At 45.9% G+C, this 27,046-nt stretch overlaps 1 protein-coding gene across 5 annotated transcripts; it reads right to left on the reverse strand.

The window, feature by feature from the left end:
• Nucleotides 1–340: 340 nt before the first annotated feature.
• GIT2 (GIT ArfGAP 2) lies at nucleotides 341–26,887 on the reverse strand. 5 transcript variants are annotated; one of them, XM_062009917.1, is made up of 20 exons: nucleotides 26,728–26,887; nucleotides 22,444–22,577; nucleotides 21,844–21,956; nucleotides 21,033–21,138; nucleotides 20,605–20,691; nucleotides 20,330–20,460; nucleotides 19,138–19,232; nucleotides 18,303–18,348; nucleotides 16,744–16,792; nucleotides 16,355–16,427; nucleotides 15,927–16,024; nucleotides 15,533–15,644; nucleotides 15,052–15,194; nucleotides 14,110–14,259; nucleotides 11,105–11,353; nucleotides 9,643–9,732; nucleotides 6,442–6,524; nucleotides 6,148–6,330; nucleotides 2,063–2,126; nucleotides 341–1,219 (listed from the first exon to the last, which is right to left on the reverse strand). In XM_062009917.1, the coding sequence occupies exons 1-20, from the start codon at nucleotides 26,777–26,779 to the stop codon at nucleotides 1,007–1,009; spliced, it is 2,271 nt and encodes a 756-aa protein (XP_061865901.1). In that variant the 5' UTR covers nucleotides 26,780–26,887; the 3' UTR covers nucleotides 341–1,006. The 5 variants fall into 5 exon arrangements, with proteins under 5 accessions (XP_061865901.1, XP_061865900.1, XP_061865904.1 ...); XM_062009916.1 differs by having other exon boundaries at nucleotides 16,744–16,795; XM_062009920.1 differs by lacking the exon at nucleotides 11,105–11,353 and having other exon boundaries at nucleotides 16,744–16,795.
• Nucleotides 26,888–27,046: the final 159 nt, after the last annotated feature.

Raw genomic sequence — 27,046 nt, forward strand, 5'->3', positions numbered from 1 at the left:
AATGAAAAACCCTGACCCACAAACAGCCCCTGCCCTCTGTCACCCAGCTCCCCTTCCAGCAGCCAGGCTGGGTTACACACGTTGGAAGAATCTGCTTAAAACTTACTGGGTAGGAGGAATCCTTTTCCCTTGTGGCTGTGGTGAGGTACAGAGTTACATGCTGTGGCAGACACGCTGCTGCTGCACTGGCACTCCTCTAACTTCCTTTTTTGGGGTTTTTAATCACAGAAACCTTTAGTGAAACTGCATCACGAGTGACTGAGCAGAGCTGCTGCAAACAAGATGGTGCCTTGAAGGGGACAGTAAAATCCTGTAGGAAACTTAAGAACAAGTGACTAAATCAGAAACAAAGGATAATATTTTAACCACTAATGCCCTAAAGTAACATCCAACATAGTAATGGCATAGTGACAACTAAAAGAAGTAACTACTAAGTTTCAAATTCCTTCCAAAACAGATAAAGTGACAAAGACCTTGTATAGTTACGTGGAATAAGCTCAGATGCCCACAACTACTATTGTTTTAGCAGACAACAAAATAAGGTATTATTGCACAAGAGTTGATGTGGGAAGGGGCAACACAGGGCTTGTCCTGCAGCACCAGCGCTGCTGCTGCCTCCCTGCTGCTCACTGCCTCAGCAGCAGCACGGGAGAGGCTCTGGGCTTGGGGCTGGGGGCAAGGCTCTGCCTTCCCAGCAAGGGCTGAAAGCAGAACGTGGCCCCAGGAAACACCCAGTGGGAGCTGGATACAGCGCTGGGACGTGATACTGGCTCAAGAGCTATCTGCAACATGCTATTGTCTGTAACTAAACTGGCAACACAGGCACCAAATAAGGCAGTGGGTTAAATTAATCATAACATCATTAGAAAACATGCAAAAATAATACTGAGGGGTGTTTAAAAAGTTTCTTGCCCCTTTAGTTTTGTTTTTGTCCTCATAAAAATCCAGAGTCCCACAGCTCTGAAATCCAGCCCTTCCAAAACAAGAGCCGGGGGGCGAGCGTGGCTCAGTTGTTGTTCTCTTTGGTGGTGATGGTGACCAGCTGCTTGGCAGCCTTGGCGATGTCGTAGGCGCACTGGATGACCTGCTGTGTGACCAGCTGGATGTCTGTGCTGGGGCACGACTCCACAGGCAGGGTCTTTTTGCACTCGGACTGGAGTCTGTAGGCACTAGATGTCAGCAGGCGCAAGGAAGTCCTTACCAGCTCGGATTTGGGTTTCTGGGAAGGGAAAGCAGAAGTTGTACAGAGCAACAGGGCTGTTTCAGGATGGCTTTTAACGAGCCTGCCGTGGTTTACAAGTGTGATTTCATGTGGGAGGGCTGGGGCTCTGCTCCCCGGGCAGACTCTGTGCTGCAGGAGATGCTCCAGGCCACTGCAGAGCTGTGGGGAAGGGGCAGATGAAAGGAGTTCCTGGAATCTCTCTCATCCCAGGGCCATTTCAGACTGCTGCCAGCAGCATGCAGGGATTGCTGCCCCAGCTGCCCACTTGGGAAGTTGCTCACATCAACTTTTTGGTGCCCGTTTACTGCCAGCCAGCCCACATCCTGGCTGAGGCTGCACATGACAGCTCAGGCAGGCAGGACAGCAGATTTTCCTGGCAGTTTAGAGCTAAGTTAAAACTTTGCAAAAACTGAGTCATGGAGGTTTGATTCCCCAAATCTGCTGTGAAGAAACAGATCTCTTTGGCAGATGAGTGACAGATCTAAACATACTGCAAGGCAGAAATCCTGGCAGCAGCAGGCCAAAGGGAAAGCTGGGGTGATGAGTCTAGGAAAACCCCCATATCACCCCAGGACTCCAAGCTACACACGTGGAGCCTCCAGTTTTGGAGGGACTGCATGCAATTCCTAAGAGTTTTAAGTTCAAGCGCAAATTGAAAGCCCCAGAGGATTCCCACATTAGCCCTTCCCAACTGGCACACTGATGAACACAAAGATGCAGGATGTGACAACACCACCTGGTCACTTCTCCCAACCACCAGCTTCTGGTTTTCCTTTACTGATGGGAAATGTACTGCCAGGGAATGAGGCCAGGAGCAGTCTCATGCTGGAAGGTACTTACTTTGGGGAACAAGGCTGCCATTTCTGTTACTGCCACATGTATTCTCTCGGAGCACGGTATATAGCTGGAAGAAGATGCAAGGTATCGTTCATTATGTCAAGACTCCAATTTCACTAGAACAACAGCCACTGACCTAAACCAGCTGAGTAACAAAACCCCAGATGTGTTCTATAAACACCTTTGCAACTGAAGCAGCTAGTGCAGCACACAGTACAGTGGCTCTTAGTGTCTCCCCAGCATTCCCCAGCACACTGCAGCACAAGTGTGGATGGAACCATGCAACTCCAGAAGAAAGAACCAGCAGTACAGTATTACTTCTCATGACTTCATTACTCTTTGATCAGTTTGTTGAAAGGATTAACTGCTCAGCCCTGTTATACCAGTGCTGTCAGAGTCTCCATGTGTGAGCAGTTATGGCAAGGTGGTGGGATCTGCTGCCATTTTAGGGGAATCTCCATTTGTTTGGAACGAGCTCCTTCTCTGCAATGACAGAGACTATAAACCAGACCATGAAGTTTTCAAACTGCTGAGGATCTAAGCAGCTAAAAATAGCCAGTAATCTCTGACAAAAATGGATTTTGTATTTCAGAGCTGAATCTTGGGCATCCAAACCCTTCAGAACACTCTGGCAGCCAAGCGTTGGTGTTTCTGGGACTGCCTTGCCCACACCCCTGAAGTGATGCCATCTTCCTGCACTTCTTTCCTGTCTGCAAGTTACAAAGTAGAAGCCTTTTAAGAAAACACTTTGTACCTAACTTACCCAAATACAGTAAACCCCAAAACTGTGTTCAAAGCACTTGGCAGCAAGACCTGAAGCATGAGCCCCAAGGGCTTTTAGCACCACAGTCCTCAGCTAAGGACTGAGCTGTAACACAAAGGTGCATCTCCAGGCCAGCAGCCAGGCTGGAAGCTCCAGTTTGTTGCAGAGATGGATGCTGCAGACACACCTTGATTCCAAGGAGACGTGTTTCCATCCTGCTACCAGTTCATTCTCAGTTGAAGCCAAGAATGCAGCACCATGCACTTATCTACCCTTATTTCCCAAACTGGAAGGCTGGACACTGGGTGAGAAGGGGGTATTGCCACATCTCCCATATAGAACCCATACCTTGCTTTTTTAGGTAAAGCTTCACTGAAAGTTTCACAGGAAGGTAACTTAAGTTACACACAGCTAAAGAGACAACACACCCTTCTCACAGAGCAGCTTACAGACACCTGCATCTCCAAGCTACCAACTACCTTCACAGTGTGTAAGCTTCAGGCACACTCAATTCTGTTGAGTTAGATGATAAATCAAAGGCAGATTCAGTCACTCCTCACAGATTTCACCTCTGATTTGTACAAATGAAAACTGGTCTGTTTGAAACAGATCTGAGCACTGTTTACCATAAGCTGCTGTGAAGTGCTGTGTTAGTGGTCTGTCAAAGGCCTCGTGGCAAGAGACTCAGATTTAGTAGAAGTTAGTCAACGTGATTCAGTCTCAAGCAAGAGAATCCCCCAAAATCACACAGCAACAGCATTCAAGTCAAAAAACAAATCAGCCTCTAAATATGGTTGATCCTTGACCCTGCAAGCAAAAAAAAACCCAAACCCACCCCCTTTCTTGTTTATGCAGACATCTTTCAACACCAAAGGTGCAAAACCAGTCACTTGCAAATGCAGTGAGAAAGAAGCAACACACTGGGGTCATTTTGGCAATGCAGGAAAATTGCTTTAAAAAGGAGTATTTCCATGGGTCCCAAATCACAGGAGTTCTTCCAAATAATCTGAAGTGGAGAGAAGTCTTCCAAGTTCACAGTAATCCCCATTCTGCAACTGAGTTAACAATTAATCTGCTCTCTGCAAGCCCCACTGAACAGCTCCACACCTCAGGCAAAAGCCAGTTTGCCCATCAAAGCCTTCACTGAAACAGCAGAGAAAGCCCCAAGAACAACTCGAAAGACCAAACGAACTGCAGATATTTCATCGTGTGTTCTCTAGGCTAGCTGCAAAGTTAAACCAGGTTGGAAGATACTATATAAACACAGGTCTTTTTCCACTGGTTGGGGATACAGATGATCTCATTTGACACAGCAGCTGTACAAACAGCTGAGGGCTGAGGCTGACTGGCGCAGACGACGCGTGTTGGGAACTGTGGAACTTCTGCTTTTGCAGCAGTGCACAGAAGCAGCAACCGGGCATTGTGCTGTTAGCTGTCCTAACTGATCTCCATGGACAACAAACAGAACAGAGATGGGAGAATCTTTTACAGTGAAGTCAGTTACAACTCCAGGCTGTGATTCTGCTCCCTGTTAACACCGGGAGCTTCACCTGAGCGGGCAACACCCCGGGTCCATCGCTGCCTGCGGTTTGTCACCCGAAGCACTTCATGCATAGCCTTCAACGACCCCGGTGCAGGTGTGTGTGAGGGAAAGAGGCAGCAGAGAGGAAGAGAAAGGACACTGTGCCTGGGAGGCAGGGGCAGAGGCCAGGGCACCAGGAGGCAGGACCGGGCTGCCGGGTGGTCAGAGGAGCGCGCTCAGCCCAGGGAACGGGTGCGCTGCAGCAGCCGAGGCTGGCTCTGAGCTTGGGGCTGCCCGCAGGCTCTGAGGGGCTGCTGGGCACAGGGAGGGCAGGGGAGAGAATGAGAAAAACAAAGAAGGTGTTTCATTAATAGATGATATTCTTGCAGCATTTCATTACTCTCCAGTTATCTACTCCACACATCACTTATCTACACTGTTCCCAGCATTAGCTTGGAAGAAGTATTCCACATGCCCAGGTATCTCCTTTTGCCAAGGAAGCGTTTCCTTGGCAGGAGGAGACTGGTGGGACAAGCCTCCTCCATGTCCTGCATGTCCCAGGCTGTGCAGTCCTCAGCCCACTGAGACAAAGCCAAGGAAAAGGAAAACAAAGAACAGCAGCTTCATCATTCTGTGTGTTACAGGACTACGCTCATCTGAGTGCTGGCCAACACCCTGCTCCAGCCTGGGACAGAAAACAAGGCACGGGACAGGCTGTTTACAAATCTGTTCCATTTCCCAGGGATAGCCAGGTATGCTGCATGGCTTCTTTGATACCCCACAGCCAGCTCGTGTGGAGCTTCTCTTACTGCTGCTTCTCTGCTGGCAACAAGGGACTGCAGCAGAGGCTACGGCCAAGGGCAACGAGCGCAGCACAAACACCCTGTAAGTGGCTGCTGGGTGTGAGGAGAGGCCATGCACCGCCTCTTCTAAAAATAGACAAGTATAAGAAGGAAAAAGCACAGCACTGAAGCGGCCCCATTGTTGTGCTGCTCTCGGTGTGGCAGGAAGCGAGGGCTCCCGTGGCCAGCCGCTTCTCACGGGCACAGAGCTGGGAGCCATGGCCACCAGCCTGCAAGCTCGGGCCTTCTGGAGACCAAAGCTGCTCCAGAGCTGAAACGGGGCCCCACCTGGGAGGATGCAACTCCTATTTTCTACAAGAGCTGTGCAGGAGCACCACCTCATGATCACACAAGGGCAGCAGCACTTCACTCACTCACAGCCACACTGAAAGTGAATTGTTCAGTTGGCCCTGGGGCTCCCCGAGGGAGCTGCAGCTGCATCCTACCCACTGTGCTGATCAACAGTCTCCTGCTTACACAGCCATGGCTCTGCCTAAACACAACAGTACCAAACAGCTTTTGCTGGTACATTATCTCTACTTCAGTAGGAAGGATCATTCTCACTGCCTTTGGAACTCTCTCCTGAGCCAGACCTGGTGTTACCACCACACTTGTGCAGGGTGTCCTCACCTCGGGACAGAGGGCTGAGGATCCAAGAGATCCAAGGTCTGGTACACAATTGATTTCTATCCAAACCAACACTCACAAGGACTTCACCAGCACTTTGCTCCCCGTGCTGGCTGTGGGCAGGCCAGGCAGCACTGCAGCCAGAACCCACGGGGGAGGGGGAGAGTGTGCTCCCACTGTACTGGTCCCTCCTCCCTGCTCACCCTGGCGCTAGGAAACACATGTTGTAGGTATGAAATCAGCATCCCCAGTGCTAAGGTGGCAGCTCTGCTTCTGAAACACCTGGAGAACCTTCTTCCTTTCCTCACTCACTCTTCTGGCACTCCTGCCTTACCTGTCATGCTTATTCTCTTGTGCTGCTCGCAGCAGCTCCTGAATATTCTTGGTAATCTGCTCAGTTTTCCGAATCACATCTTCAGTGCTGGGCAAACTGGAGCTGGGGGCTGTGTCTGTGTCCTCAGGGATGGATCCCTCTCCCTGCCAGATGATGCTCCTCTGACGGCCCTTCCTGCCTGACCTGCAGAGGAACAGAGCAGAGGTTGGCCCTGGGGGCTGGCACTGGCTGCTCACACAGCTCCCACCCCTGCCCTGTGTCCCCACGGCGCCAGCTCTGTGTTGTGCCACCTACCCCGTCTCCTCCAGCTCCAGGGGCACGGTGGGGTTATCGTAGTCGCTCTCAGACACGCTGCTCTGCTTCTCCAGCTTCGAGGCCTGCAATGAACACACGTCTATTTCAGCCTTGTGCAGGACAGAGCAGCCCCGAGCTGTGCCAGTGCCTCATCCTGAGGACGTGGGCTTGCTCTGCAGCACAACCCCTGCCCCCCAGCCCTAGTTCAGGTTCCTGCTGCAGCTTGTACCTGAGGCCTCACCAGCCCCTGGGAGGGTCCTGCAGCAGCTCCCAGCGGGGTGGGAAAGCCAGACAGCCAGCACAGCCTCCTCCTGCTGCTCTAACTGCCCCGTGGGGAGCAGAGGCCAAACGAGGAGGGCAGGCTCACCAGAGAGAGGCCAGAGTAAGAGCAGGAGGCCCACAGCAGCCTGGAGGCCAGACACATGGGAAGCTGAACACAGAGTGGAAAGCAAACCAACCAGAGGAGGCTGAAAGGAGAACTGTGGCCCAGCACAAGGTGGGAGGCTGAACCAGGCGTGGGAAGCCCACAGCAGAGCAGAAGGTGGGACCAAGTGAGGGGGGTCCACGGCAGAGCAGGAGGGCAAATGGAGCATGGGGGTCTGACCACAGAAGGGCCCTGAGAAGCCCACAACAAAGTGGGAGACTACAAGAGGGTTGAGGACCACTGCAATGGGAAAGTTGACAAAAAACACAGGTGACTGAAACGAGGAGGCCTGTTGCAGACTGGAGGCCAAACTGCAGATGGAGACTGAAGGGCATGTCAAAAGGGGAACCATTGACACTCGGAGCCCAGTGCAGGTTGGAGGCTGAAATGGAGGTGAGATGGCAAGAGAACAGTTAAGACTCCTTGCAGACTGGAGGCTGAAACAGGAGTGGGAGACCAAAACAGAGAGAGTTGAGGCCCAGTGAACACTTGAGAATGATACAAGATTGGGAGGCCAAACAAGTGAGAGTTGTGGCCCACAGCAGAGTACAAGATGAAACAGGGTCACTGAAGAATGGGTGTCAGAAGGAGGGTGGGAAGCCAGTTCCAAAGTAAGAGCTGCAATGAGGGCAGGACACTCACAAGCAAGTGGAGGCTGAACTGAGTGTTGTAGGCTCACTGCAAAGTGGGAGGCTGATCCCACTGTGAAGGTTGAATAAAGAGTGGATACAAAAATGAGCTTGGAGGCCAAATCCACAGCAGAGGCTGAATGCAGAGTGAAGACCCAAAACTGGGTGGGAGGCTAAACTGAGAGTGGGAAGCACACACTGAGCCTGTGACACTGACCTCAGAATGGAGACCTACCACAGAGGAAGAGGCCAAGCCTAGATCACAAGGCACACAAGGAAGGTGGGTTGACCATGGGTGGAGGACCATGGTGGAAGGAAGGCCAAAGACAGAGCTGAAGGCTCAGCCAAGCATGGGAGACTCACTGAAGAGAGGAGGCTGGACTGAGCACGGGAGGCCCAGCTGTAGGGTGCTGCTCCAGACTGTGGAGGCCATAAGCAAGAGTCAGGGGCCAAGTATCTTCCCACTGTCCCCTTCACATGGCATTCCCTGGGGAGACAGGCAGTGACTGTGTCCACACCTGGAGCCACAGTGACATCCATGCCCTGCCTCTCAGCCCACGTGCTTCCCCCTCACCATCACCTACTCCCACACAGACCAGTTCAGCACCTCCTAGTAATGCATCCAATGCATCCAATCCATGGGCAAGGATAATAGCCAAGGTTGGGTTTTTTCTTGTCTAAACTCTTCTCAACTTCTTTTCCCCTCCTCTGAGTGCTGCAAACACACTTGCACCATGACAGCTCAAGAATGCTGTCCCTGCAGATCCTAACACACAGCCCACACTGTCAGCAAGACTCAGAGCAGACTCAGACAGAGATAGGCTCCTTTCTCTGACCTGGTTTAGACTCCTTGGATTCCTTATCCCCAGGCAGTACAACATCCTGGAGGTTTAGGCCATGAATACCTACTGGCAGGCAGATCCCTGCAGTTCACCTGAGTTTGGAGTCTGCAGCCCCTCAGGCACACTCCCATCCTCAGCCAGGCACCAGGATCACCACACACCCACCTACTGCAAAGATTGCAAAGCTCCTCTGAAGTGCCTACTCCAGCCCATCCATTTGCAAGAACGACACATCAGTGTCACTCTACATACAGAGCAGCCCCTGCAGCAGCTCCTCCTGAGGTTACAGGCTGCCCATGGAGCAGAGGCTTTTGCAGTCCCTGTTGAAGGACCAGACTCAGAGCTTTACAGAAACTCTGAAGTCGAGGTGAGGTGACCTCAAGTGCCAGGCTCTAAGAGTCACCTTCCACTTGCATCCCTAATCTAGGCACTTTGGAAAGAATACTTCTGTCTCAATACAGACCAGAAATGTGACTAGGAACAGTTTTTTCTTGGTTAAGATCCAGTATGTCTGTAAAGCCCTCACCTAACATTAAAACTAACAAGTTTTAACTCTGAAGCACCTGCTTTATGAACTCTATGAAGTTTATGAACATAGTAACTTTAAGGCTACTCTCTGCACAGAAGGAAAACACAAGACCTTTTCCAACCTCTCAGGATAGCCAGTAAAGATCAACCATAAAAATGACAAGTAACTTAAAAGATACAAAACTATTGACATGTAGGGTCTGACCTTTCCCACCTCCCAGATGTACAGAGCGGAACAATTCCATTAGCAGCACAGCTAAGTGCACCTGTTTGGATGCTTAAAGAACTCACTTCAAACAAACAACCAAACACCTGAGAGATAAATGGTCAGTCAGTACCCCCTGGGATTGGTGCAAACCGACAGCCCTCAGAGAAAGCAGCCTCTGAAGCCAGGAGCCCGTGAGCTTCGTACGCCTCATGCAGTGAGTTTTAGTCAGCAGAAGTTACACATTGGCTTATGAAGTATCAGTGAGTGCCTGCCAAATTAACTCCCAAACAGCAACCAACTTGTCTTCTGGCTGTTCTCTGAGTTACACAGTTGAAGAAGCAATCTGGGGTATCTGTGCATAGTGTTAAATGCCAAAGATTGCAGCTGTTGTGAGTAAGAGAGAGGCGAGTAACCCACAGCGAGTGGCAGAAGAAACGGAAGGGGATGGAGCAGTGCTTCATGCAAGCACCGAGGCCAGTCAGCGTAAAAGGGAGAAGAGAGAGGCATTAATGGCTTCCAGGGAGATTGCCACCTCCTCCAGGTAAAAGACCAATTGGGAAGGTACTTAACCCTTCGTGTGCTTTCATCCCTTGACCAGGAAAGCGTGGAGGGGAAGGAAGGTAGAGATGAAGAGGAGGTCACAAACGCACTCCTCCCGATCTAAAAATGGGAAAGAGAAAAACACTCGGGAAAACCAAAACCAACACACACATTTTAACTGAAACAAAAGGACATTCTTAAAATGGTGGACAGGACAAAGCAAGAATGGTTCTGAGAACATGGCTGAGCCTGAGTGTATGGAATTATACCAAAGTACAACTGACTTCATGTTCACTGCAATATTGATATTCCAGGGTGCTGAATTCCACAGAGAATAAAAATCCTTCATCATAATGCCAAATTAACCAACCCCACATCGCCAGTCAACACTTCAGAACTGCAACTTCTAGCCAAGTTTCAAACCCAATGACCAAAGGACCTACAGAAAGCACCATCATGCTCTGCAAACACACAACCTGACGTTTGCTGCTTCCAGAGCTGCTTTATGTCAACATGCCAATATCATCTCAAATCATCCAGACTTATTTCTTAGTTTGCAGTTCTTATTAATTTAAATACAGTGGGGAAAACCCCAGCACACAAACTCCTGCACAGATTCCCTGGTGCACTCAACTGTCATCTTTGGAATGTGCATGGAACATTTGCCCTCCCTCATGCCCGGCAAAGAAACCCCCTTCCCTTCCAAATATGTTTTAAAGACCTTAATTGTTATGTGGAAGGAAATACAAGGTACTGCTGCCAACAGGGAAACACAGTGAACCAAACCCACAGGTCTTAAATACGTGGCTAAAAAATAGTGTCCCAATTCCTGGCCACAGGGCAATCTACAAAGATGACACAAAAATGTAACTTTAATAAGCACCAGTGTGTGCTGAGTCACTTCCTTAAAGTGTGAACACACCAGTGCAAAATCCTTGTGGCTAACACAGAACTCCCTCTCTCCTACTGGCACATCATACAGGAAGACACTAAACCAGAATTTATCCAACTAATAGATCTAAACCACCTGCAGCCTCCAGTTCCAAATGCAGAACACAAACTGGTGGCCTAGGGAAAACTGAGCTTGAGTTGTATTTTACTTTATATTTGGAAGGTGGTTCTGAAGTTCCACAAACTGGCATATGCCTGTGTATCTCAAGAAAGGAATCCTTCCTAGAATACTATGTTTTTCTCCCCTCTCCTGGTTTTTGAACAGCCACACACTGATATCTGGCATTTATGTTGTGGTTAAAAGAAACGGCTGAGCAGAAGTCAAAAGCTCCACTTCATATGCTCTGAAATTGTTACAGCTTTTGCTTTTCAAACCATCAGGCTCCTGCTGACATGTTAATACAGCAAACACCAACAATCCTCACTGCTCCAGCTCACCCTGAAGCGGGCACCTGGGCAGCTTTGGTAAACGAGCATAGCTGGAACAGACAGAAAAGCTGGACGTGAGAAGAAATGCAGAGGCATCAGCAGTTTTACTTACATGTGGAGGGAAAGGCTGCAGTCTTGTTATGCTTTCTTCTGGGTACGTGACCTCGCCCATGGGGAGGTAGGGTTTCTGACCTGAGCCGGTCTCATACATGGACATGGGCCTGCTACCCCGTGCAGATGGTCGCCGCTTTAAAGAAGAATTGTTGGCAGGGTCTGTGTACTCAGAGCCACTTTGGACCTGATATATATTGGTGGTGGCCTGTCTTCTGAGGTTGGTATTTTCACTCTGTAGCGTTTGAAGCTGAAAGAAATGTTTAGCAGTGGGACTTTTTCTAATAGCAAGCGTCAAAAGCAAACTGGCTATGCAACACACGCTGGTCAGCTTTATTAGTAACTCCGGTTTCTAGCAGCTGGGGTTTGATTTCTTTTCCAAAATGTACTCAACTTGTTTAGCATAAGCACAGAAACATCTATGTTCCAGATCTGGAAATATTTATGTGCTGATTTCCACCACTTTTTGCTGGGATGCAAGCTCAATGAGACCTTAAAATTGGCTGTTGTAGTTAAAAAACACACAATCCCCTTCTTCCAGCCTGCCTGTGCTGGCACATGAATCGTGTAATATAATAAGGCTGTGGGGGAAGGACTGCCAACAAAACAGCTTTTCAAGCAAAGAGATCCAATTCAGCAGTCAACACAAGAACTTAAATGAGGATCTAAACACAGGGTCCCTGAAGCCTGAAAACGCCAGAACTACAGCACAGACATCAGAAGCAGCGCAAAGGGAACCAGAGCTTGCTCTGCAAAGCAAGAGAAGAGTTTAGCTTATGAAAACTGAGTATCAGCTACTGCTTTCTAAGAAGCCAATACCAAAGATTTACAAAGCTTTTCATTGTTACATATTTGATGGACAGTAAAAATGCAACAATGCTTTTGTTTTTGTGCAGTTACTCGAGGTAAGTTTGCTATATTAACACATCATAGAAAAGAGAGGTAAAAAAGTCAGTATCAGCAGCTCTCCAGCAATAACTGAGTATAATATTTCACACAGATGATGGTCTTTTAAACAGGAAATTGCATATTTCCTACTTGCATTTAGTTTGCATCGTATGAACCCTCACAAACACTTGCCAAAACCTCCTGTTTTTCCTAGAGCACCTCCCAGAACCCTAATCAAATGTGCAGACTTCCACCAAGATCATTGATGCTTTTTCTCTCCACTTTCTGTGTGCACTGGAGTAAGATGCATGAAGTCTTCAGATCTGAGGATCAGCCAAAACACCCCTTGAAAGTCTGACATTAGAGGCAATTAAATAGATCAGCTTTACCCTCACCTCCTTCCAAAACCTCTTCCACGTTTTATAAACTAACTGCTTTTGGTGCAGGTGTAGCCAACAGCCAATGTAAACTCAGAGCAATCTCTTAAACACCTACAAGCACCTAAAAAATCCATAGACAGAAAAACCCCACAACTTTTTCCATCAGAATGCACACTGAAGTGTTTTCATTGTTCTTTAGGATCTCCTGTAAAGTGGCATTCATCAGGTGTAGCTTTGCCTCTTCTTTAATTAGTATCTTTTGCTTAGTGATCTCCATGCAAAATATTAGAGCCACAGCTGGCTAACAAGGCAGCACATGAAGTGGGTAGATTTTTTCCACTTTATGGCCCTCTAAGCCTTTGCTTAGAAAGCATGAAAAGAGGAAAAAAGAGACTCTTGAATGCCATCTGTTGCATTAGAAGCAGTACAAGCATATTGGTGTCTTGACACAAAACCCCCAGCAGAGGATCCCCATGCTGTACTGAAGTTCCCAGTAGCTCAGGGTGATGGCTGTTGTAGCCCTTTATCCCAGCCTGCATTCTGTGATGCAGCATGGCCAAAGGGATTCCTCACACACCCACTAACCACTAAGCTGAAGAGGCCCCGCAGCCATATGCAGCATCAGGACAGAAAATCAGAGCAACTCAAATCCAAGCTGAGTGAGCCCTGGCTATGTCATCTGTCACAAGTTCAGCTGCAGCACCCAAGTGATCTCTCTTCTCAATTCACAGGCCCTAAAGACTTTTTTTTACCCTAAATAGTCTGTACCTGTTTAAAGAAACTCAAAGTAAGTAAAAAGTTGATTCAGTTGATGCAGGGAATTGCTGAATCAGTACAGGTTGTTAAAAGACCATGGAAACATCCTAAGATCTTTCAGGTTCCTCTCAGTATTCACCATTATGAAAGATCTGAAAGGCTGAACACAACTGTAAGAAAAGGAAGGCACTCAAAAGACAAGGACATCTGAATCTGCTGAATTAGCCTGGGCTCAGATGCCAAGAGCTCGACAGCTTCCAACACTCTCCAAACCACCAGCCTCTTTGCCCCAGAATGATGGGGAAAGAAGCTCCCAGCACAGGTTCACCCCACAGGAGAAGAGCTTGAACAATTTTCATTACAGGGAGAGAGCTTCCTGCAGCACATACTCAAGTCTTGCAGCATTGCAATTATTTGGAAAAGAGGATTTTTAAGACTAGGTAAAGAATTCACCTGAGGAAGCAGCCAGCCCTTTCTAAGCTAGTGCAACAGACAAGACAGTGAACTCAGCACAGAAATAAATTGTCCTTTAGCCCAGAAAAATCTCTATTTACCAGAACACTGGCAAAGCATTCAACAAATTGTCAAACAGGAAAAACCCCAACATATTTAGTGGAAAAGTTCTACAGGTACAGGCACACACGTAAGGTGTGTGCTCACACTTGCCTCCTCCTTGCTGGAAACTGCTTGTCATGGAGGAAGACAGTAAAAACACAAGAGGACTTGCAACACCTGCCTTATCACTTGGCAAACTTACATCAAAGTGAACTAAGCAGACCATTCTCATCTGCACAAAAAACTCCATTCAAAGCATGTGCTGCACATCTATAACCTTGTACCTGATTCCAAAGCAGCTCCACTTTACAGTAAGTTTTCTCACTACACTGATACTGGGTTATTGCACCTTCAGTCTCAGCAGCTTCATTCTGGTCAACTTAAAACACATGAAGAAGTGAGGGGGTGACACTATTGTGCCTGTTACCTTTTTCTGCATGATTCTCAGCTCATCACTCAAGTTGATGTTCACTTTCATTAACTGCTGAATCTTCACCTCAGAAGCAACCAATGCATTTTTAACTTGCATATATTCTTGGGCTGTCACGGGGCCATCTGACAAGTCTGAATCCAGGCTCTATGAACAGCAAGAGAATAATACTCTCACCATCGAGAAACAGACATCCAAAAGAAAACAAGACAATGAGATTGACAGCTTTTAATGTACTCACTACAAAAGAATCGTGGTTCAAATTATGTTCAAATTAGTAAGTCTCATTCATTACAATTATTTTAGTCCAACAAAAAAGAGATGGGATGTCAATCAATGTTAGCTCTCTCATGCACAAAAACATTTGTCTCAGCATTTCAGTGGCACAACACCCTTTTGTAGGGATTTTTGTAAAATATGCAATAAAGAAGTGGAAAGTCACAAATGACAGATGGCTGCACATCCAGTGTGCACGTTACCAGGGGAGACTCATCTCAGGGCCCCTCCTTTGCCATGCTCTGCTGTTCTCAGGAATGGTTTAAAAGCACTCACTCACCATTGGGCTGCTGTAAATGTCTGTTCAGTGGGAAGTGGTAAGTGTTTGTGAAATACCAGGGAATCACTGATTTAGAGTGTTTTGGTAGATCTAATTATTTTATCTGTGCAATTAGACCTGTATCTCAACTCCAGACACACAGTGGCACACATGAGTTTTCCAGAGAAGTATTTTATTTGGAACATGAATTTCTTCAGTCACACCACTTAATTCTGCTCAAGTTCACAGAGTGAGGCCTGATTCCAATATGAATTTGAAAATGAGCTAAAATATTCATCTTCTGATCACTTATGCATGTTCAGTTCCCTCTCACGGGGGAAAGGTTCACTGCAGAAGACCTTTAGGATTAAACTTTGGTGTGTGTATAAATATTTGAAACCTACCTTCTGTCTGTTTGATTTAGCTGCATTTGTTTCCAGATCTGTATCTTCATCTGAAGCAACACTGTCATAATCTGGCTGGTCATTATCCTGGCTTTCACTACTATGTTGATTGCTGATCGATTTGAGTATCAGTTCCACGTTTTCTGTGGATCAACATACAGGGTTTAAAAATGTAATAGTAAGGGTGGAAAAGCAATGGAAATGCACACTTTAATTTACAAGAATCATAAAAAGATCTTCAATCAGAGGTAACACAAGACATGTCATCATCTGACTAGCTCAGGAAGTGTTCAGACAAGTTAAAAATGAGTGGTGGGAATCATGCTTTAACAGCCAGGCAACAGCCTGGCATCCACATGAGTTAGTTCTTACCACTTATAAGGCCAGTATAAATTTCATTATTCATTCATATAGTACTTCTGAGTTGATTAAACTGCTGAAGATTGGATACAGAAGAGCTGATAACTAACAGTACACTCACCCTTTGAGCCACTGAGAGGATTGCCCTGTTGTCTTCGTTTGGCATCACTTAAAATATCAATAACTAGTGTAGCAAACTCATGGGCATTAAACCGAGCCAGTTTCTGTCGCCCCTAAGTTACAGAACAATGCAGGAAAACAGTACATTTGTATTAGCTGAACAGCAGAGTCTGCAGGTGAGAACAAAGACTGTTGTACTAGTGGTGAGTTTATTGATCAAATGTGATTTAAGTTACCCAGCTGCACACTCCAGGGCAGGGGAAACGTGAAACCTCTTTAACCTCTTTACAAGTACATGCAACTCTTTACCCTAGTGAAGTACAGTAAAGCAATCTTACTTAGAGTACCTGGCCTATTAAATAAATAAGCTTTACAAGATTAAGAAGACTACATACCTGATTCCTGGTTGAGGAATATTCAGGGTTGACAGGAAGAAAAGGGACCACTGTGGTCTCTGTCACAAGCGTGCTGTGGTTCTGAGTAGCAAGCCAAACTACCCAGGGAAGAGGGGAAAAAAGAAGAGGGAATAACTTTCCTGTACTATTGGACAATGTTTCTTGTCAGAGAACAAAAGAGCACAATTTCAAACACAAACACAATCCATTCAAAGGAAAGCTTTTTTCCCCAGAGGGGTCTCTGCTTTGTGAAAAACACAAGACTTTTCCCAATTAACTTCACCCTCAGACAACATGAGACAAAGCAACTACCCTTATGAGTAATGACTGAGCCCAGAAGTGCGTTGCACAGAACACATGCTGACACTAGCAGCTTGCATGTAATTTAACAATCCAAATTTATACACGTTCCAGAGAGCCTCCTTCACCTGCATCTGTTTCCCTCCTGTCAACTTCATCATACACATCCATGGCAAGTTCTTCAAACAAGTGGTTGCTTAGCTAAAGGTAGAAGAGAAAAATTACAGCTTGAAAACACTGATTTCTATAAAACACACGACAGCAAGACAAACAACAGAAGTTTAAGGTTCTGAACTGCTGAGATAGATCTAGAGATATCACCCCAAACAGGAGTATTTGTTCTCCCTCGTGGATTTGTCACCATCTCTGCTTCTCTATTTCTATTTTCACGTTTTTCTCCAGACTTCCGACTTGCTACAGAGTTGACATTTATTTACCCAGGAATTAATATAAACTAAACCAGCTTGGAAGATGAAAGGCAGAGTTTGCCGTACCTAGAGAAAGAAGGTTTACTTACAGACTGAAGTTTCTTCTTAGCTGCTTTTGCAAGTTCTGATAAGTCTAGACTGCTATGAAAACAAGAAGTGATCATTACATCTACAGCATTTAACAGCTTGTTTAAACAAATTCTGTGCTTCAATAACTCAGTTATCAAAATGTCACTTTCATTTGAAACTCCTTTGTTTTCCAGTATTTATATTTTCTAACACCCTGCTCTTACTCATACTGCTGATACACCCATCAGGATATTCTTCAGCTTTTCCAAACAACAATCTGGAATTTAAGAACAAGGAATTGCAAAAATCCTTTGGAATATGAATTCCCACATCTGCAGAGCTCAAGCAGCAGTCAAGCTGTAGTGCAACAAAACGCTTTCTGTAAGGAATCCAAACAATGCAGTCATTGTGACCAAAACTTGACTCCACAGAAAACACACAGGATTTGTTCACTGGCCTGTGCAGGAGGTAAGTGACTGTCACTGGCCTAGCAAACGGCTACAGCGATAGGGCCATGCTCACAGTCCTTCAGTACTGATCAGTAAATGATCTCTTCTTCTAGTTTCCAGCCTTGAACATGAGGCAGAAGATGAAAATTGTGCAGTTCAACTGAATTTCTTGTAAGAGCCACAGATCAGGAAGCTGACCGATTTTAAGTCCATATTTGTATCACCCGGGGGAAGATTCCCCTGCAATACAGGGATGGAAAGGCTCAAATACCAACTCTGTGATTAACTGACATCAGAGAGTTTGTGTAGGCAGTCAGAGAGGCAGGAATAAAAAAAGAGGCCAATGGAGGTTGTACTGTGGGCTTTGCAATCTGAGCAGCCTCTTGGAACAAGTGATTTTCTCTGCATGTCAACTTCCTTCTCTGTTTAATGAGGCAAACAATACTCACTGTGCCCAGCAAAACATTGCACTGAAACGCACAGAACTTTATCCATTAACTAAACAGAGCAGATCTGAAAATATCCCAACGTTAAGGCTAAGTATTTTGCCAACTATTACAGTTTATATAAGTTTTATTATTACAGCTTTTCATAGACATGTTGCAAGCAATCAGCTGAACAGAGGTTTACTTACAGCCGCCTGGTTTCCAATGGCACAGCGATGAAAGAAAAATAGGGACTCACGATTAACACCTGATATGTTTTAGACAAATACCATTTCACTGACTGCACCCAAAAGTTAAAAGCACTCAGATGATCGAAAGTTTAAATATTTTCAGAGAAAAATGCAGCTTTCCTGCAAGGATTCAAAATGCTGCATCAGGAAATGAAACTCAATCGGTCCTTTCGTTATTCACAAAACCTGTTCCCCAGGAATGCTCGTGTTGCTTCCGTAATGTAATTGTCTCACCTTCCCTCTACATTCTCACAAATACACCAAACTCCTGTAACCTTCTGATTTTATTTAGATGACAGTATTATTTCTAGGGGTAAAAAAGCTTCCAAGATTGATAAAGTCACACATTAAAAAGCCAAAATGACAAGAGACTTACGAGTTGTTTCAGAAAGGAAAGGAAAGGTTTTATTTTCACTCCAAAGTTTTCAGACATGCCATAGAATCAGCAACTTACCTGTCTGCCATCTGAGGGATAACAAAGTGCTGTCCATTTTTATGCTCTAGAGTGGAAAACAAATTGCACTTCAATAGGTGGCTCTGGAACCACAGCTTTCAATGTTGTCAGTGTTCTATAGCTGATATTCAGTTTTACTAAAAGACTGGTAACGAGAAACCCAAAAACATATGCAACAGACAAATATAGAATCATTTATCTTGCACAAAATGCCTGCATTTGCAATTACAAGAAGCTCACAAGGTCGCTAACACAATTTGCTGGTGTTATGAAAGACTCCAGGTAAAGCTTATCAACTGTATTAGAATTCCATGAAGTTCTAACACAGTGCCTTCATGGCATCTAATGGCTACAAATGTTTAGATGTGCTTGTGTTCAAAAGATATCCACTTCATTGAACACTCTCCTGCTTTTACATTTCAATAAGAAACAACTACTTCAAAGAGCTTCTGCAATGCCTCCTGCAGTCATGAAATGCATGTTTTCCCTGCAAGTCACTCCTTCAGGTCTCATTTTATCCCTTTGCACCCCCGATGTACCTTCTCCATACTCTCTGGGCTATTCCCAGGAACATACATCTGTGGAAAACCAAAAAACCTAGGGTTTAATTTAGGAATATTTTAAATCCTGCAGTTTATCTGAAATTGAAATGCAATATCACTGCTCTTACAGCTTACACTTCCTTTAGTTCTTCCTATACAATTTATATGATGTCAGGGTGTTTGAAATGCACATAAGAAGTGTTGTAACACTGACACAAACTTTATACACCACAGTTCAAACTGCCCTGTAATTAACACTGACAAATCTCCCAGGGTAGTGTTTTCCTACTCACCTGGTTTCCTGCCACAGAGATAGAAAGCCAACCTGTCCGTCAGCTCATACTGGATTTCCACCAGGCGCTCTGCCAGTTCATGATGCCCACCTTGTCTGGTTGACACACACAAGATGTGACATTAGTTATTCATTTGGAGATGTACCAAAAACATTTAAAATGGTCAGAGAAACAGAACAGGACAAGTCACTGATCAACACTGCACATGTTTGAGTGTTTAGACACAGCACAGACTCAGCAGGATTTGAAACAACATCCTCCAGAACCCCCTCAAATCTTCTATGAACCTCTCCAAATGAGTGAAATCTCTGAAAGCTTTTGCCTACTGCTTTGCTGCAGAAAAACACAGATTATATAGGCTATTTTGAATGTTACTTACAATCACCTAGACAGCTCCTGAGCAAACTCACCCAACTTCACATTTGATAAATAGCACTGAGAAACAGAAATATTCTGGCATATTGTGTTCTGCAACCAAGTAAACTTCAGCAGTCTTCAGATTCCATGAATGGCCTCAATTCAAAAGCAATCAGAGCAATGAGGATGGTTTATTTACTCAAATCTGCACCTTCTACTTGATCAGTAATGTCCAGTTTTGCATATAAATGGAAAAAAACTTCAGCGCTGTGCTGGAAACCCTGTGGTGCCTCATTACTGCCCAAGTGATCTCCAGAGACAGTCAGGTTTAATCTTTCTTGACATGAACGTTGTCTGCCCTGGGGCGCCTGAAGCCTTTCTGAGGTTATCTTTCCTGAAGGCACAGCTCCACGAGGAGATGCACCCAACAGTTCACTGCTGCTGAAAAGCCTGGTTCCAGCCCCTGCTCACTGACCCATCTGCACAGTCCAGCCGTTTCCTACAGCAATTTCCTAGTTAATCCACACTCCTGGACTCTACTCAGCTTGCTGAATCACAGAAGCTCTTCTCCTTAAACTACTTTTCTGCGAGCTGCTAGATGGGCACAGCCTGTCCTGTTGGGATCACAACTGCTCTCTCAAGCACTCAGGAGAATATCACTATGAGCCAATGAAAAGGCTTATTTATACCCTTGATGCATTCATTTCCCTTCTGGAAAGAATACTTCTTAGCATTTCACAGTCAAATTATTTTCAGGACAGAAATATATCCAAGCAGGTTCATCATGTGGCTTATGAAACATAGAAAAGCATCCCACACTGTCAGAGCCTTCTACCTTGCACAGTCAACTGGAGTTTTTCCATTGGAGTCTTGCGTGCCAGGATCAGCGCCATAAACCGCTAACAACTCTGCTTGTAAAGTCTGTCCTGCCTTGGCAGCAACGTGGAGAGGGGTGTTCCCTTTCTCCTACAAGTCATTAAGGAAAACACCTCCTTAATCAACAGGTCTGAGTAGAAGATTAAACTATAACACATGTAAGTTATAATCAGTATAAATATTACCAACTGTAAGAATTTACTATATATCAATGGAATGGAGAAGTGTTCATACAGGATGAAAGAAGTTGGCTTGAGCTCCTAAGGAGAGCAGTCGCAAACATGTCTCCAGGTTCCCTGTCCTTACACTGGAATGGAGTTGCTGAAAAAGAAACAGAATTGTACTTAATACAGAGGCAATAACTGTGAGTCAGAGGGGGTTTTTCAGCTATGCTTTTAGAAATGGGTGTGCAACAAATCTTGTTACAGATGTTTTGTGTAAATGGCTCTTTTTCTAGAAGTTAACCTAAATGGATGTCTCTCAAGCATGCACATATATTCCCAAAACAAAGCTGTTTCAAGTTGAAGTCACACTTTATTTGTGAATGTACTAGTGCTGAATAACAGCAACAGTTATCTCAAGTCAAAAGCAATTGATTCAGTCATTTGCTTCCCACAAGCTGCAACTTCTGCAGACTGACAGGAAGAAAACCCCATACTAACCTTACTAAGATCTTTGGCAGTGACACTGTCATCTTCACGGCACGGCAAGCGATGAACAAATGCTAACATTTGATATTTAGCTCTAATGAATTCTGCTTTATTTGGGCTGTAAAGAGAAAACCAAGCAACAGAGGGGAAAGAAAATGAATATTAGTGCCTTCACAGTAATACAGGGGCTCTAGACAAAAGGAAGTGCCAAGTAAAGATTGCAACAGATCTTTGCATGCTACCATTAGCCAAGTCAGACATGGAAAAATATTTCCATTTAAAAAACCTCCTAACCCAGTGCAGATTGTGTATCTCTATGGAGCAGATCGTTGTTACAAACTCCAAGATGCCTGCAGATTCTCACTAGTGTCTATTTCTTAGAAGTAAGCACTGAACTTAAAATTAGTTCAACTTAAGATCTATACTTACTACATACAGTTATTTACATTTTGAAATGAAGCATCGTGTCCAGTGACAGAAATCTTCTTTCAATTTGTTGGTGGTTTTTATTTCAATTCACCAATCAAACTCAACCTCATTAACAGCATTCAGTTAACTTACACAGGTGGTATGACAATTAAAAGTCTTTTGATTCAAGTACAAGCCAGGAATCAACAGTTCAGAGAATTCAAGCAACATATATACATTTCTCCCAGCAAGTTTAAAAGAGTTAATCAATGGAAAACAAAAACAAATAACTAGCTTGCTCCTGTTCTCTAACAGCAACAAAACAGGTTCCCATGTATTCCTTGCTGCCTCTGTCACTGCTGAATAAAACAATGACACTTGTACACAAAGAAAAGCTCTGTAATTTCCCACTTACTGCACTTTATCCTGCGGGCTGGCTTTGCGCCTTCCACTCATGACAGAGGCGGGGTCCAGCAACGAATGTTCCCATATGGAGTTCGCACCGTTATTGTACAGCGTTTCAACCATCTGAAATCCAAAATGTGTGCAAACAGGCAGTAAGGAAATTTTCCTGCTAGCTGCACAGATCAACTGAACAAGTATCTGTCATTATTTTCAAGCAGACACAAGCCAACAGAGATCCAGATTCCGTGTGTCAAGCATCCCAAACCTCCTGGAATACGAGAACCTGGCACACGGATAGGAGGTTGGTATCTGTGAGAACCCCTTAGAACTCTCTACTCTTTCCAACAGGAGCTCTACCAAAGAGGTTTGTTATATACTCAAAATTTCCATTGAAGTAGAAGTCTGAAAGGAAAATTGAAGGTGACTTTCCAAAACAGAGGTATTGAATTAAAAAGGCACAGGGAGCTCTGATTGTAGTGGTTCATCACAGAATGACAAGGGAAATAAAACCAGACTAACTTAGAAAAAGAAAGCTTAAAAGGACCAGCCCCTCTCAAAAGCTTAGCAACCTAAATTCCATTTAATGAAGGAAGACACAGTTACTTCTTACCTGCAGCAATGTTGGAGGCCATGGTGTATGCTTGAGATGTCTCACTTGAGAGATGTGACGTCCCAAACTTCGATGGACACTACAGCACTCATCACAGATCAGGATCCCCCTGTTTATAGATGCCCAACAAGGATCTGAGAAAGAATACACTAGTTACCATACAGAAGGCAACGTGACCCTGCATTTCAAACACAGAAGCCTTGCCTAAGCTCTACTGCACAGCCCCTGTCTGAGCTTGTAAGTGTTACAACCACGCTGGGCCTGTGGGTGCTGGGGAAAGAGCAGCCCTTGCACAATGGCTTTTAATTCCCACATTAAATAATAAAAACACACAAAAGAATGTCATGTTGGAAAAAAAAAGAGCAAGATACATATATGTCAGGTTAAAGGTTCAGTAAAGCAAAATTAACTCAACTCTGAACTGATCCAAACTGAAGCCATCTTACAGGCAAATCAAAGACAAGGGAGGGAAGGTGAAGCAGTAAATAGGACATGCTAGACATTATGTAACTTCAAACACCAAAAAGCATAAAACCGAGTAAAACATTACATCAGACTGAAACCACAACAGTTTCCGAGCTCAGTCTGCAGAAGAAATTCGTTTTCTGTCAGTAGCACATGAAATTGGATGTGCCAAGGACCCTGCAGGAACAGGCGGCTGAGCAGCAAGACACAATCACAGAATACCTCAAGTTGGAAGGGATCCATAAGGACCATCAAATCCAACTCCCTGCTCCTTGCAGGACTGCCTAAAACTAAATCATATGACTAAGAGCATGGACCAGATGTTCCAAATCTTCAGATCCAGCACACCCCAGGAGAACAAAAAGGGTATTCAAGATCTCTTCTATTTTGGAAAATTCTTCCTAATTTCAAATCCAGACATGAGCTCGAGGCTAAATAAGTGAGCACAGCACAAGCCTGGTATCTGATGAGAGAGCTTCTGCATCCTGTCAGAATACATCTGAACAATTGTGCACCATAAAAAAATGCCTTCTCTGACCCATGCAAGACATGTACTGAATCCCTGAAACATGAGATCCGATCATAGCTGTGGTTTTTAAGTAGAGCTGATGTTGTGTGTGTGCTGAAGGCAATGCAGACAAACCTGTTCAAATCCTGGGCCACGAGGGACGGGAGCATCCCTTCACAGATGATAACTATCAGAGCCCAGAGCCAAATTAAAACATACATTTGAGGGGAAAAAGATGGTCTAATTTAAAAAACAAATTAATAACAAGCACACAACCTCCTTGCTAATTCATTCCATGATTTAAACAACTTTCATTTGTAAGGAGGAAGAAAAACCCCAACCCTGAAATGAGATGCATTAGTGCTAACCTAATAACCCACGGCTGGAGGCAGCCTGCCAGGTTAATGAGTCCAGTCCCTCTGCATTACAGACAACTGTATCATACGCTCATTCATGAGCCAAGAGGGTTCTTCTGAAAGCCAGCACCTTCCTCACTTCATTCACGTTACAGCTGCCTGTGAGCCTCGCTCTGCTTTGGTTAACACTCATCATCAGGACTTGTTTACATTCACCTCTACACCTGACTTAATGGGCTCCAAACAATGGCCTGTGAGCCACAATAAAGTCAACTACTGTTCATTTGGTCATTTCATAGCAGAAACAGGGCTTTATTTTTTTTCTGAAGGAAACAGCTGAGGCTTTGCTTGTCATTTCAGCTGGTATCTTGTACTTGAAAGAAACCACACCGCTGAAAAAGTCCATGCTTCTGCTGAATCTATCAAAAACTGGCACCGTTAGAAACCTGAACGGCACGATGCAAAAAAGGACAATAAAAGAAACCCAAAAGGCAAGACAGCAGACAGATTGGGAAAAGGAACTGAAAAGTTCAGCCCAACAGAACGCTCTTTGCTCCTGCTATGCACTGGGGAGGTCAGAGAGAGGACCAACAACACTTCAGGATCTGGTTTAGGAGGCAGAATGATACAGAACGGAGTGCATTTGGCAGAGTGCATAGTGGAGAGTGTCTGAAAAGCAGCGGGAAGCTGAGCACTGACACGTGTTTTCTGAGTCAACTCCTCCAGTTAAACCAGTGTTTCTCAATGAAAGTGCACAGGGGTTTGTAGCCCCTCAATTCAACTTATATCCAGCTTAGTATAATTTACTTGTTCCTCAGTAACAGATGGGAATGGGAAAGGGAGGCAGCACACAGTGTCAGACAGGCTGGAGAAACAGAGATGACTGTCAGGTTATAGGAAAAATGACATTTCAGGTTTAAATTTAATTTAATGAAGTGTCTGTGCTGGAGCTTATTTGAATCATTTTTAAAAGAGACCAAATTATGGACACAACCACAATACACTTAAGCCATTACCAAGATACAGCAGAGGAGAAGCTAGAAAAGAAAGGTCAAATCTGTTTTCAGGAACATGGCAGAGTGATTCAAAACAGGAAGCGTGTGATGAAGACAAGCCTGAACTGTGAGCTCGAAAAGTGAACTCCTGTCTGAGAATGGGAAGCAAACCAGAAAAGCACATGTAGAAATCATCTCACATGAAAGAAAACTACTCATACACTGACAGTGAAACAAAGCACATTATCGATGAAGTTCAAGGGGCAAGTACTAATTACTACAGCAGTCAGGCACTCTGCACTTGCTACAGCTGCTCTGGGCGCAAAGGCTGCAATATCCTCAGCTCTCTTGACACAGCTGCTCGGGCAGCAGCTCCCCAGCACCCCCTGACAAGTTCTTTCAGGTTTAAGAAGGGTTTGATGTGTTGTTTTTTTCAATTTATGAACGGATTAAATTAAGATTTCTTTATGTATACGGATGAGGCAGCAGATTTCTTCATCAAAAACAAGTAAATATATACTTAAATACTCATAATGTCACGACAAAAGACAACAGAAGGCTGGCTTTGAAGATTGCCCTAAGAGTGATCCTGATACACTGCACAGTCCCGAGGAGCTTAAATACAAACACAGCAACACAACTTTATCTGAGCCACAATGCCACTGGTTTAAACACACAGATATGCTGCTTTGTGTGAGATAGGGACAACTGCCTACACGAGATATGCAAGTTCCATTTATTGTGAAAATAAAATTCTCTGAAGAGAAAAGTCACTCCCTGGGAGTTCATTTGGGATTTTAATGATTTTCTTTGTTTTTAAACAGCAGTCTCAGGCTATGAAAGTTGTTAGCCCTTCTCCTTCATCACATCTGGCCATTCACACGCTATCTACTTCACAGTGCTCTAGTGCATTTCAGTATGCAGGTGAGTATGATATTGGAAGAATCAGAAGAGAACACAACAAATGCTCGATAAGTCTGAGAAGGAAATAGTACACAGCTGCTAAAAAAAAGGCAAACAGGTAAACTGGGCAGTTTTAAATACAGGAACAGCAAAGCTACAACTGATCAAAAAAGGAGATCCATCTGACTTTCTGAAAACAAGATTAGGTTTGGGGTCTTATGAAAACCATCTCCAACGTAAGACGGGCACTGGGTACAGCAACACAGAGCACGTTGCTCACTGACCATTTCCAATTCGAGTCTATCAGACACTTCAGAAACTTTCCCTGGAAGTCTGGGACACCTACACCCAGCCCAGGCTGCGAGGCAAGTCCTGCACAAACCTGAATTTTACTCTCTCCTGACTCTAAGAGTAAGGGACATGTCCAAAGCCAGTCACCTAAAGCGGCCACTGTCCCTTTCAGTGCCACATTTCCAACCTACACCCTCCTCTCACTTTTCATCCCTGCGACTGGATGGTTTCTTTCAGTGAGCTTTCCTCCTTTCCAAGCGGAGGAGATCCAGCTCCACTTCCAACGATCAGAGGCTGGTGTTTGCCCAGAGGCCGTTCCCGCAGAGCTGACCTGAGGGCAGGGGGGACACTGGGCTGCCAGGGCGACCTGTGCGCTTCACAGCTACCACCACAGCAAAGCGAAGCGTTCCCCAGCCCGGGGATGAGAATGGGTCCTTCTCAAATAGGCCGGAACGCACACAACCGATGAGAACGCGTCCCAACCCGCCTCCCCGACGACGGAAGAGAGAAGGGGCCGCTCCAAGGGGGTGACACCCCCGGAACAGCGCCGGGGAGGTGCGGGCCCGGGCCGGGGCCGGCCCGCTGACAAGGACTCCCGCGGAGCGCCCGTCCCGGCGGCCGCGGCCATGGCGGGCCCGGCGGAGCCCCCGTGCTTCCCACCCCCCGCGCCTCGTCCGCGCCGGAGCGGAGGAAGCGCCGCTGCCCGCTCTGAGGGGAGGGGGATGGGCTCTCCCGCCCCCGGGGCGCCCCGGCCGCCGCCGCTTACCCTGTGCGCTGCAGTCCGCGCAGACCTCGCTGCTCCTCAGGCGCTTCGACATGTTGCGCGGAGGCGATCGGCGGCACCGGGCGCTTCCTGCCGCGCTAACGGGTCCCCGGCGCCAGCCCCCGCCAGGCGGCCGAGCCGAGGCGGCAGCGCGCAGGCGCACGGCACCGCCGCCGCTATTCACCACGCCGGGAGCTCCGCAGGCGGCCGGCGCGGCGGGGCGGGGCGGGGCGGGGCGGGGCGGGGCGGGGCGGGGCGGGGCGGGGCGGGGCGGGGCGGGCTGGCCGCCATCTCGGCTCCTGGCAAAAGGGCGGGAGTTTGC

The sequence above is a fragment of the Colius striatus genome, chromosome 17 (assembly GCF_028858725.1).
Source record: "Colius striatus isolate bColStr4 chromosome 17, bColStr4.1.hap1, whole genome shotgun sequence".
In the NCBI taxonomy this organism is placed as follows: domain Eukaryota; kingdom Metazoa; phylum Chordata; class Aves; order Coliiformes; family Coliidae; genus Colius; species Colius striatus.